The following is a 13,129-nucleotide window of genomic DNA, read 5'->3' on the forward strand; positions in this document are numbered from 1 at the left end:
GGGGTCCAAATTATGGTTTCAACTTGTCTTTTTTCAAATTTCAAAATTTGAAAGGTTCAAATTTAGTCAAATGACAAGATAACCAAAATAAAAGCTGTAGATCTTGATGAGTTGAACAACTTTTGTATTCATAACTTTTACATCTAAAATCATTTAGGGTTTGAAAATTTGGTTTGAACTTGTCAAATTTCAAATTTCAAATTTTAAAATGTGTAAAACATTGTCACATCCAAGTTTGATCAAACTTAAATGCTGAAGCATGATTTTAGAAATTTTTAGGAAAAAACCATCACATTTGGAGATAGTATGAGGGAGAACAACTAGTTACAAAGTTTACCCATAGATTAAAAAGAGAAATCACACTGTTCTAGATGATCTTTACATGATCATAGTGAACAATGTGATTTTTTTAATCTGTGGGTTAACTTTGTAACTAGTTTTTCTTCCTCATACTAACTTCAAATCTGATAATTTTTTTTCCTAAAATTTTCTAAAATCATTCTCTATCAATTTATTTTGTTGGTTTTGTCAATATATACATATGAAAAGTTTGAGCAATTTAAATTTTGAATTTAAAAAAAATACAATTTCAGACAAGATTTTGGTACCCCAAATGATTTCAGCTGAAAAAGTGATAAATACCAAAGTTGAATAATTCATCAAGATCTACAACTTTTGTATTGGTCATTTCTTCATATGACAAAGTGGTAATGACATTGTTCACAAATGTGACACATCTCTCATAAGGTTTTATAAACTATATGAGACATGTGTAAGATTAGTGAACAATGTGTGCTAAGAATTTGTCAAATGAAGAAATTACCAAAATAAAAGTTGTATATATTCATGAGTTGAACAACTTTGGTATTCATCATTTTTTTATGTTGAAATCAATTTGGGTCTCAAATTTTGGTTCGAACTTGTCGTTTTTTAAAATTTCAAATTTAAAAGGTTCTAATTTTGTCAAATGACAAGATGACTAAAATAAAAGTTATAGATATTAATGAGTTGAACAACTTTGGTATTCATCACTTTTTATGTTGAAATCATTTTGGGTGTCAAATTTTGGTTCGAACTTGTCATTTTTTAAAATTTCAAATTTGAAAGGTTCAAATTTTGTCAAATGACTATATAACCAAAATAAAAGTTGTAGATCTTCATGACCTGTACAACTTTGATGTTTATCAAATTTTCATTTGAGATCATTTGGTGTCTCAAAATTATTTTAGTAATTTTAATTTTAATTTTTTAAAATTTAATTTTTTTCCCCATTTTTAAAGGTTCAATTTTGTAATTTTAAATTGTTGTAGTTGTTTTAGTTATTGTATATGTAAATATATCTATAAAAAAATAATTATAAAATTTTATACTGTATTATTTATTATTTATATGTGAATAATTAATTTTCATTTAGAATTTTGAAAAAAAAAATTCAACTGTAGGGGCGGCTGATAACCTTAGCCGCCCCTACAGCGGCTCTGAGGTATTTTGAAAAAAAAATTCAAATGTAGGGGCGGCTTATAACCTCAGCCGCCCCTACATTTGACCGTCGCTTTGGGCGAAATCGCTTTGGGCGAAATCATACACTTGCAGGCTGCCCAATTTCGCCGCCAGCGCCGCCGTCGCTACCTCCCTGACCCCTCCACCGCCTCCCTGACCCCAACCGCCGCCCCCGCCCCATCCACCGCCGTTCCCTAGGCCGCGACGGCGGCTAGGGTTTGGGAGCGCTCCTCGGCGCGGCCCGTCCGTCAGCTCCCACGGCGCGCGGCTAGGGCTCGCCGGTCCGCCGTACCCTGCTGCCGTCAAGAGAAGCGTCGCCGCCCCTGCCCTCGCCGCCGACACGGTGCGTCGGCGTCTGGCGAGGCGACCGAAATCACTGGCGGCCGCGTCCTCCTCCACCCCCCCCCCCCCCCCCCCCCCCCCCCCCCGCTGCACTAGTCCGGCGGCCGCGTCCTCCTCCTCGTGGCTCCGATCCTCCGTCCCCCCTGAGCGGTGCGCGTGCCAGCGACAACCTGCCGTCAGCCGGCCGGAAGGGGGGACAGTACGTCTGCTCTTGCCGGGAGCCGTCCAGCAGGCAAGTTCCCCCCACTCTCTTCTTTCCGTTCCATCTTGCTTTGGGAGTTTGCTTGGGATCATGGTCATCGCCCCCCGGCCCTCTTGTTTTCCACGACCTCGGGGCCAAGGATTAGGACCTGCTGTTAGGTTGTCTCAGCTGGCAAGTAGAAGGCCCATAGATTCATTATTCTGCTTGTTCTTAGGCGTCCTGTTTTTTTAGTTACATTCACAGTTGCGATGTAGTTGAAACTGTGCTAGAATTGGACTGATTCTAGGTACATTTGTCAAACGTGTATAGCCGCGTACATCCTGTATTGTTGGCTTCTCATTCTGAGCACATGTGCAATATTGTAGGTTGAGATGTTATTTGTTGGCCATACATGTAGGGTACAACATGTTCTGTTTTAGTCCGGCTCTGTCTGGATGGCTCTGGATCATCTATGTTCCGGTTGAGTCAACACAAGGAGATTATCAGTTATTTGTATTAGTTAGCTCTCAATTAGCTTTGAGTGGTTGTACAGTTTGGTCAGGTTTTGCATTTAGAGATGCTGGAGTTCAGCTTATTCACTTTCTTCGCTTTTAGTTTGGAGTATTAGCTACGTGTTTGTTCTGATAATTTGAAGAGATGTTTTATGTCGTTTATTGGTAGCATATAGACTTGAATACCATGTAATACATCATCTTTTGGACCGTGTGCTTCGGGTGACAAGCTAAGCAAGTAGGTCTTTTTAATGTGTTAATACTTAATACTGTAGGATTAGGTGGAGTTGTCTTCCTTTTCTTTTTTGAACTTTAAATACAGCGGGGGAGACCCCCCATGTAAGGATTTTATTATTAGAAAAAACATTTCATAGTTCATAAATGAGACCCCCACTGTAACGAGGTTCTCGGCTTGATTTCCTCCTCCTGCTGAGTGATTAAGTATCTGTAGGGATAGACTCGCAGAGCGTCGAGTTTGGTGACCATCTGCAAGTCTGTTTTTGTCAGCTCCCGGTCGCAGTACTCGGATCTCTTCTCATATGCCGATGCATTGTTCCTGGCCTTCTCTATCAGCTTGGTCATTTCATCGTATGCACCAGCTCTGTTGTTCCGAAGGAAATGAACCCTTGCAAGGCCTTGATGCGCTCTGGTGTGGCCAATCTTTAGGGCGTTAATGTAGCATTCAGCTGCCAGGTCTAGCTTCCCACAATCCACATAAACACTTCCGAGGTTGTTTAGAGCCTACATGTTAAATATTTATCTGTAAGTTGCAGTTATGCACACCTCAAACTAGAATGATAAAGACACATAAACAGGGCAGTGGGGGTCTAACTTAGCTAACAGGCCAACTAATTGGTAGGAAATAAAATTAAACTTAGTGAGTACCCAATAATCTAGTCGATCAGTTGCCATGTTAGGAGAAACAGGACAACCATTTTTAAGAGTGAGAGTGTCATTCCCATACTTAATGCAACAATGGTCAATGAATTAATAGGACATCTTAACTTCCTAACAAAATTAAGCAACACCTGGCAGTTGAACAAATGCATAGGTGGAGAATGAAAGCAATAGCAGGAATCTAAGGCCCCTCCCTACCCCAAAAAAAAGCGACTACTCAACAATTGTAGCAATAAATTTCCACTTCATATTTTCCAAGGAGAATGATGAAAGTCTAGGAAAAATTTAATAGTGGCAACTATATTCCTGTTTTTGGTACAAGATGTCTTAAATCCCAACATATGCAGCATTTTAAGGCAGAAAAAGGACAGCGGCTCCTGATCATTCATGGTCCATTTAGCTAAGTGAAATTCAGGAAATGATGCAGAGGGAAAAAGAACCCTTACTTGACCCTTCCGAAGTCTATCTGAGGGACACCGCAATGCATCTTCTAGAAGTGATACAACTGTTGCTGAGGTCGAAGGATCAAGACTCGAATCGGCCAAAGCATAAGCTTTCAGAAAAAAAAATGCCTCAAATGACCTTTGTATTGCAATAGCTGCTTCCACTTTCTGCAGTCCTTCCTCACAGTGGCCAGTATCATACAATATCCATCCTTCATAGACAAGCCTTTCATGATCACTTGCAGCATGCTCACGAGCAAGCTGCAAACTCCTCATTGCCGCCTCAGGACAGTTTAATCTGATAACACAAAATGAAACCATATCAATCCTAACACCCCAATTAGCGACATCATAAAAAACATGCAGTAAGTTAGCACTTAGCACAGAAGACAAGTGCAAACATGCTGACAAGACAAACATGTGAGAACATTCCAGCTTTCAGACACATGATACTAGTAGGTGCAAGACATGCCAAGACGCCAAGTTGCCAAAACATGTGCAATAGCATGAGCATCTACTATGACCATTATTGTGTTACTCTATAATATTGGATTAGGCAAACTATTCTTCTAAGCAATAACATAAATTAATTTATTTACCTGAAAAGAAGCAAAGATTGCTTAAAGTACAAAACTCCTTTGGCATTATCTGACTCCAGCATTTGATATATAACAGAGAGGGACCCTATATCATCCACAGACGCTGCGGGCATATGCCGCTGCAGCCTGCAGCCCAGCTCTCCTCTCATCTTTTCTCGTATTTCCTCTTATGTTTTCTCTTAGCTGCAGCTTGGCTTTCCTCTTATATTTTCTATTTCCTCTATGGCTCTATATATGCAGCTGTAGCCTGCGATGCTGTGCAGCTTGCTCGTCCGAATGCAGCCATAATTTTAGCAAATATAGGATCACATAATTGTCATCACATCCAAAGGAGTGAAGAACTCCTCCAACATATCAGTGTTCAGTGGAATGGAACCAAACAAAGATCAGATTCAGATAACTTCCAAAAACAGAGAAGAGATTGTCACTTTGGCGGTTTATGTCGCTGTTACAGAAGCTTTGCCACCATTCATGAGCGGCCACTGAATCTAACTCAGTGGTAGCACCAAGGATGGATGGCGCTTAACACCCCCATCTGGTCTTCCTTGTGTGGCTGCAGCTTGTTCAGTCTTCCTTGCAGCGTCTAGTCCTGCCTTCTTTGCTTTCAATACCTTGTACCACTGCTTCGCAGAGTCAGTCCACCCCACCTCACCTTGTCGGAGAGGCACAGGGTCGCGCTGTCCACTCGGCCACACGCGGGTCGACGGGGATCCGGCTCTACTAGTTCTAGGTTCCCTCTTCTCTTCCCTTCTCTCCTCTCTTGCCTTCTCCCTCTGACCCCCTCTCAATTGGCGTGAATGGATGGGGGCCCCTCCTCACGAGAGGTGTAGGCACAGGGCGCGTGACTTCCCTTCTCTACTAGTACTACTACTTCTACCACTAGTACTACTACTTCTACTACTTATACTACTTTTTTTCTTGCATCTCTTAGAACAAGGCACGAAATGTCGCGAACATCAAAGAGTGCATCCCGATGCCCCGTGAATGATGAGCAGCCATCCCATGGAGAGCAAGAACTAGATGACCAGCTTACTCAAGAGCAGTTCGATAACGAGTTAGAAAATGGTCTAGAAGTGATGCTTACTCAGGAGGACCCTGTCGATGATGAGGATCCAGTGGGGGGAGCCTAGGGAAGAGAAGGCGGAGAGGATGCCCAAGGCGAAGAAGGGGATGATGATGACGACACCTCATCAGGGGGATATGTAAGTCCCGAGGATCCTTTCCCACAAGAACCCAGACGGAGGCCAATGGAGGACGAGTTGGACAAGGATTTTGATCCGAACGACGAGGTACGGATAAAGCCTTAGTAGCTTGTAAATTTGGCTAATGCTATGGCTTTATGTTACCTCTGCTAACACTTTTGACCTGCCGGATACACAGGTCGTCCCTACTCAACCTCTGAAAAGACGACGTCGGCCTCCGGCTCGTCTTGCCGGACAATACGTAGCGGGGCAAAGGAGATCAGAGGAAGGAGCCATAGATACTCACATTGAGGCCTCCGCTCCACAACCTCAGGACACAACCACAACTGAGACTACCCAGCCAAAGAGGAAACGAGGGGGGATTAGAAAGCCAAACCAATATCACGACAAGGCATGCTATGTGATAACGGAGGTCGGGCCAGACGGGCAGATCCTTGAGCCATATACATACAGGGCGAAATTCCGTAATCACATCGGGTTTGTAATTAGAGATAAGTTGAACCCAGCTATCCGTGGCTAGAATCTTGTACCTATGAGCCAAAAGGTAGACCTATGGAAGAAGCTGAAGCAGAACTTCAGGTTTCCGGAGGGAACACACGAGTTGGTACAACAAAATGCTTTTAAGATAATGGGGCAGAGCTTCCGACGTTGGCGGTCGGATCTAAACAAGAACTTTATCCAAAAGAAGTTAACTCCTTTCCACGAGTATGGCAACATAACTCCTAGTCAATGGGAGGAGCTCGTGGCTGAGAAGACTTCAGAGGCATCATTGGCCCTCAGTGCCCGTAACAGCGAGCAGGCGAAGAAGAACCAACACTACCCTTGTCTAGGCCCTGGTGGCTACGCTGGTAAGCAAGAGGTCTTTAGGAAGATGGACGCAGAGGCCGAAGCTGTCGGGAATACGAAAGTGCCGAAGTTGAAGCCATGCCTCAAACAGTGGATATACGCGAGGAGTGTGGATTCATCCGGTAGTAGCCTCAAGTTTGCTAAGCCGGAGACCGAAGAGGTAGTATCAAAGATACTGAAACTTGCTGAAGACAAGGAGAAGGGCGCATTCAACCCTTCCAGAGAGAGGGACGAGCTTACCATTGCCTTGGGAAACCCCGAGCACACAGGACGCACCAGGGGCTAGGGAAGAGGATGTCCTAGAAGCACGGATTCATAGAGGAGAGGCACATGTACAAGAAACATGGCAGAGACCGAGAGTCTAATCTTGAGCGCCAAGTGAAGGCTCTAGTTGAAAAGATGTTGGTGGAGAAAGGACTGTCTACGATGGAGCCACAGACACCAATAGGGCCGCCCGGACAACTGGTGGTAGTTGGTAGCCCTCCGGATGTTCCCAGCAGTCAAGGTTCCAATGCAACCGGAACCCCCGTCGATCGCATACGGGCGCCAACCAGTTGCAAATTGGTGGTTCCGATGGGCAGGCAAAACATGATCATTGAGGTGGCAACGGGCGTGGCACATCCTTCGGGCGGCACGTGGCATAATAGGGACATCCCGCAAGACTACACTCGGGTCGAGGTGCATACCGTGAAGCCCGAGTTCATGACTTGGAAGATAGAACACCCTACTCCCGAGGGGCTCGTGTTACTCGGAGACGTCATGAACCAGTTCATCCTCTGGCATAGACGGGACATTGTATTGACCGAGTCTTCGCCAACTCCGACTAAAGTTCATCCTCTAGAGCGACCCGTCGAGGACGGGGAGGTATACTCACCGGCCCATGACCATGACCACCACACGCTAGAGACTTCTCCACCTCGTACCGAGCAAGGGCATGATGACATGCCACATCCTTCTCCACCTTGTATCGAGCATGGGCATGATGACATGCCACGTCCTTCTCCAGCTTGTACCAAGCAAATGCATGATGAGATGCAACATCCTTCTCAACAAGCGCAGCCGATACATAAACAACAAGTGTCTCATGAACAGCAATTGCCTCGTGAACAACCGATACGTGAAGAACAAGTGGCCCCTAGAGCAGGTGATGCACAAGTTGACAAGGACATGCCCGAATGGGAAGCTCGAAACAAAATCCCAATTAAGATAAGGCCATCGTATGTGGGCATTAATGACATCTCGTCGGTGCACAAGTGGATGGCCCATGATCAGTTCAAGGCTAAGAACCAAGTAAAAGAATTCAGAGCACCAGCTTCTGAGGAGGGCACCACTAGCAAATTGCACAAAGGGTTTAACAAGTATCCAGCTGTTGATAACCTCAAATGGTCAAATGATTGCCCAGATAAATATGAAAAAGGCAAGAACTTCCTACCAAACCGAGTCATACAGTGCTTGCCACATGGAATGAGAAAGTTCCACGATTGGTACTTGCGTGCTCAGATAACAGAACTAGAAATCTTACAAGCATAGATCCCTGCCGGCACATTTGGAGCCCCAGGTGGGCAAATTGCCGTTGAGTTTAAGGATATCCAGGCATGCTTCCACCTCGGATGAATGGAAATGAATCTAATTCGCATATGGTGCCTGTAAGTCCTTGCCCTCTCGATATGATATGAATGTAATCTTTTGATTTTGTTGTAACTAACTCGCGCCGTGATTTATAGAATGCAAGCGGACTTTGTGAAAAAGAGGCCAGCTCTGAAACACGGGTATATAGACCCTTCACCTATAGCATCAACAAATTTTAATTACCCTAAAGAGTGGAAACTAGATTGCAAAGAACTAGGAGCTGGAAAGACACTTAAGGAGAAAGAGGACATCAGGAACAAGAAAATATTGGAAGAGTCCCTCAAGGTTGCGGCATACATTGCCCTATGTTTTAAAAATCTCCAACAACACGATAATATATGGATACCATACCACTTCAAGTAAGTTCGACTATATACTTAGTTTTGTTCAATATACTTTGTTCGATGTAAAAGAGCTTATGTGTTCCTTCTATGACTAAATTCATGCAGCGATCACTGGATTTGCATAGGCGTCTGGCTCTCACATAGCATGGCATAGGTCTTTGATTCAGTGGATTTCCCAGTCGAGACATACAAAGACTTCATAGAGATTGTCAAGACGTATACATATTGACAATCCTCATTTTAGCTACTATGTTTGTATACATACTTGTAAGGTTCAATGTGGGATACTAACAAGTTGCATTTGCTAAAACCATTGGAACAGGACATTCAGGCACTATGTCCAGGAACATAAGGGGAGACATCATCCAAATAGGAAGGAAAAGTTGTATGTCAAAACTCTATGTGCGGTAAGTGTCATTTACTTTGGTACTCCATATATTACGTGTCTATCAATAGCATTACTTAACATCTCCATATGCAAAACACACAGTGCCCCAAGCAGAAGCCTGGAAGTCTACATTGTGGATACTACACATGTATTATGATGAGTACCATCGGTGGCTATAACAGAAACCCCAATCTGGTAAGTTTGAACCTCTTCGCTCGTAGTATGAAAAATTCGCATATGTTGTGATATAGTAAACCTAAACTTGTTCTCTTGTAGTTGGAGAAAGATAAAGACACGAGAAGGAACCCATACAAGGATGACGAGCTCTTAGAGATGGTCGGCGACCTTTGCAACTTCATAATGGACTAGATTGTGTATTATAAAGACACTTACCATCATCTTCTTTCCGACTTAGGTAGTAATCCTCTATACCAACACCTTCGGGAGACTGATAGGCTAGCCCTAGGCCGTTGATGACAATGTAGACTTGTGGTATGGTTTGGATCAGACTTTGGAACGGTTTGGACTTTGTTTTGCATGTGGACTTGTGGATTTCTTAATGGACTATGTTATAATGACTTTGGAACGGTTTGGACTTTGGTGTGAATTTCTTCTTCTTTGCGGGTGCATTGTTTGCTAATTATATTTGTTGCAGGACTGAGCTGCTAGTGGATTTGGTTTGGTGGCACATGTGAAGCCCAGCAGGTGTTCGTCAAAATGCTTCTGTGATTTGCCTGCTTCAGTTCATACGTGCAGGGGCAGCCGCTTCCACTTGAGAGCAGGTGGATTTGAACAGGGGTTGCTTTTTCCGCGCGTGGAGGTGAATTATTTAACCAAGCAAATTATCTAGGTCTTGTCCTATCTCGTTGTGTGCATGTCTCTCAGAACTATACGCACTGTGTATGATCAGTTTTAGCTGCAGGGTTGGAATAACATCTCTTAATCTATTTTAGATTTAAGTTACATTGAAATTAACATGTTCTATAAAAAAAGTGTGTATGAAAACATGTCAGTTCTTTCTGAGCACAAAATTAACATGTGTTCCTAATTCATTTAAGTTGTTAAGATATGTTCTCATGCTCAAATGAAATTGATTTGCATGAGTACGGTAGTTTGTTCATAGTTCACAGTTAACGAAAATCGTAGTTCAATTCAGTTGAAGGTATCTGTACACCAAGAGTGCTCGATACAGTAGCACCACCAGACTTGGTCGTGTTTAGCACAAGTTATTCAGCTATAATTATTTCCTTAATCAAGTAGCTATAATATTTTTCCATGAATTATAAATAGAACAGCTTGTTATGCTGTTGCAAGGTTAACTATCCATCATGTGTCCTTGCAGTAATATTCTTGTGTAATTTATTTTATGTTGACATTGAGAATCTGAGAAAAAATAGATATGTATAATACATGACATTGAGAGCACTTATGTGTTGTTCCGTAACCAAGTTCTTTAGTAGGGCTGCCTCTTAGTTTTTGCTGCTTCTGGACTGATGGAGCTGTGTCAATCTCTGCCAGCCTTGTACTGCGTAGTACCATGGTTTACAGATATTACGGTTTTTGCTGTTTGTGTTTATAATTACAGCCACCTGACTTGTTGAATTATTTCTTTCTCTAGCACAAGATCCGGCAGTGAGCTGCTCTGCTATTGTTTGCTCTTGCCTCCTTGTCTGCAGGTGCGTGATTTTAGTTCAGATGTGATTACATTTGAGCCCCCTGGATTCTTACATTTGGGAGCCGTAGAAACACAGATGGTTATTAGAGCAGCATGTCACTGACTTGAGCTGCGCAATCTGTTTGGTTGCACAATCTTGCTGTAACGTATTTGAGGCATGAGGTATTTCACTTGGCTGGAGCAATGGTTTATTCTTTTCTAGTGTCAATGCAATCAATTTCAGCTGGGTGCTTCTTTACCAGTGTCAATGCAATCAATTTCAGCTGAGTGCTTCTTTACCAGTGTCAATGCAATCAATTTCAGCCGTGTGCCTGTGTAGCAATATACAACTAACTGAATACAGTTAACTTATATGACAGATCACTTTGGTCACAAACAGCTGTGGATGGGTCTGTGAACTAATGCAATATCGCCCAGTGAATGATGCATTGCATGGTTTGTGAACTGTTGGTGGCTGCATCATCTGTGAACTGTGCCAGCTATGCTGTTGTTTGAACTTGTGCCATTTGGTGTGGCTAACTTTAAATGTAACTGATCTGTGATGATCTGTGAATTGTAATGGCAATGGGACCTCTCTCTCTCTATATGTAATATGTGATGATTTGTGATGATCTGTGACGATTTGAATGTGGTGTCAATTCAAATAATGGTCTTGTGTTTGTGGATGTATATATGTATATTTGTGGCGGTCAGATTCGAATTTGAATTATATATATATGTGTGGTCAGATTTGAATTTAAATTATTTTTTTTTTTGCTGGAAAATCCACTGTAGGGGCGGTTCTTGATTGAACCGCTCTTATAAATACACACAGCAGGGGCGGCTGGTGATACAGCCGCCCTTACAGAAGTTCACTATAGGGGCGGCTGATATTACCAGCCATCCCTACAGAGGGCACTGCAGGGGCGGTAGGAACACCCTGGGAAGGGCGGCTGGCGCAACCGCCCCTACAGCCGCCTCTACAGTTAACTTCTATAGTAGTGTTTTGTGATTTTGTTGTAATTTTAGCTATCAGAACACATGTTTCTCCACTAGATCACTGCCATGAAAGACATCAAATATAAGGCACGATCGTTGGGGTCGTCTCGAGTTTACCTGTTGCCTTTTTGTCAACATTGATAGTGATGCTAAGACTCTCCAGCCAAGAACAGTGGTCGAAGAAGTGAGTTGTCATGCTTAGGGCTACTACAAGAGGATATGTTGAGATGGCGATGCATATAGCACGCCGGGAGGAGTGGGGCGTGGATCGATCAGAAGTAGTTTGATGATATTTTTCGTGGGCTGCTGAGGTATCGGTGTCCAACTTAGATAGCTCTTTGCATATACGTAATACCTTACATCGTTATCTTACTATTACTAATTCCCTGCCTGGCTGGCAGTTCAGTCTGTAAAGTAATATAAGCTCTCCCTGCCTGGCTGAAGCTGAAGTGAGGTTTCACATAGCTTCTGAAGGCGTCGCGGATGTCAAGGACTGAGGCCGTCTATCTCTGCTGCTCACAGGGTACAGTGGCTTCGTCTCCAATGCTGGTCTGCTTTGTCATTCCTTGGGTCAACTGCGAGACGACTAATTGGCGAACGTTCATCGAAAATGAAGCCAGGGAACAATTTTCGGACAGCAACTATTACCTAAATAGGAAAGCATTCATCCCCACCTGACACCTATTTAAGATAGTCTAATGCCATTTCACTTCACTTCTCTCTCTTTTCGGACGGCGCAGGCACTCCATTCTCTTTCTCTTTTTGGACAGCGCAGGAATTCCATTCTCTTTTCACTTCTCTGGCTGGATTGCACGCGCTGCAGCATTTTTTTATTTTTTTATTTATTTTTGAGAACCATGCGCACATAACTTAGATAACTAAATTAGACAACATAACTTCAACGAATAATTGTACACGCGCTTGTCTTTCTCTCTTCACGCACACACGTTTCTGTTTTGACGTTGCGTGACAAGTTATGCACACAACTTGTACATATAACGTTTAGGTGACAAGTTATCCGCATAACTTATATAATATAACTCACTACGTGACAAAATTAAATGGTATACATGTAAAAAGTTAGATTTATAAGATATAGATGAACAAACTTATATGTACAAGTCAACATTAATAATTTATATTATAATAACTTACTTGTATAACTTAAAAGTTAGATGGACAAATTTGTATGTACAACTCAATATTGATAACTTATATTATAATAACTTATTTGTATAACTCATAAATTAGGTAAACAAACTTATATGTATAAGTCAACATTGATAACTTATATTGTAAAAACTTTTTTGTATAACTTAGACATATAACTTGATTAATGACTTAGATGTAAAGTTGGACGTATAAGTTATATTCTAGGACTTAGATATGCAAATTAATATCATAACATATCAACTGAAATATGAAAAACATGGTGCACAACTTTATGTTATACGTGTACAACTAGTATATGAATCATATACGATCATATAAAATAGATAGGTTAATGTATAAAAAAATTAAAAGGCAAAGAAAAAAAAGTAGAAATAAAAAAATAAAATGAAAAATAAATAGAGAAAGGGGGACGTACCTGCT

At 42.2% G+C, this 13,129-nt stretch overlaps 1 protein-coding gene and 1 pseudogene across 1 annotated transcript; one reads left to right on the plus strand and one right to left on the minus strand.

The window, feature by feature from the left end:
• Window positions 1-2,910: 2,910 nt before the first annotated feature.
• Window positions 2,911-4,572, minus strand: LOC136489870 (ETO1-like protein 1). Its single transcript, XM_066486389.1, has 3 exons — window positions 4,475-4,572; window positions 3,879-4,173; window positions 2,911-3,276 (listed from the first exon to the last, which is right to left on the minus strand). The coding sequence occupies exons 1-3, from the start codon at window positions 4,534-4,536 to the stop codon at window positions 2,911-2,913; spliced, it is 723 nt and encodes a 240-aa protein (XP_066342486.1). The 5' UTR covers window positions 4,537-4,572.
• Window positions 4,573-6,560: 1,988 nt separating this feature from the next.
• Window positions 6,561-8,724, plus strand: LOC136489872 (uncharacterized; annotated as a pseudogene).
• Window positions 8,725-13,129: the final 4,405 nt, after the last annotated feature.

Source organism: Miscanthus floridulus, chromosome 10 (assembly GCF_019320115.1).
Source record: "Miscanthus floridulus cultivar M001 chromosome 10, ASM1932011v1, whole genome shotgun sequence".
In the NCBI taxonomy this organism is placed as follows: Eukaryota; Viridiplantae; Streptophyta; class Magnoliopsida; order Poales; family Poaceae; genus Miscanthus; species Miscanthus floridulus.

Excerpts from the sequence above, each read along its gene's own strand:
- LOC136489870 (XM_066486389.1), bottom strand. The coding sequence starts at position 4,536 with ATGCTGGAGTCAGATAATGCCAAAGGAGTTTTGTACTTTAAGCAATCT. Across the intron at positions 4,174-4,474 it reads CAATCTTTGCTTCTTTTCAG|ATTAAACTGTCCTGAGGCGG; the intron begins GTAAATAAATTA and ends TTGTGTTATCAG. Across the intron at positions 3,277-3,878 it reads ATAGACTTCGGAAGGGTCAA|GCTCTAAACAACCTCGGAAG; the intron begins GTAAGGGTTCTT and ends TTTAACATGTAG.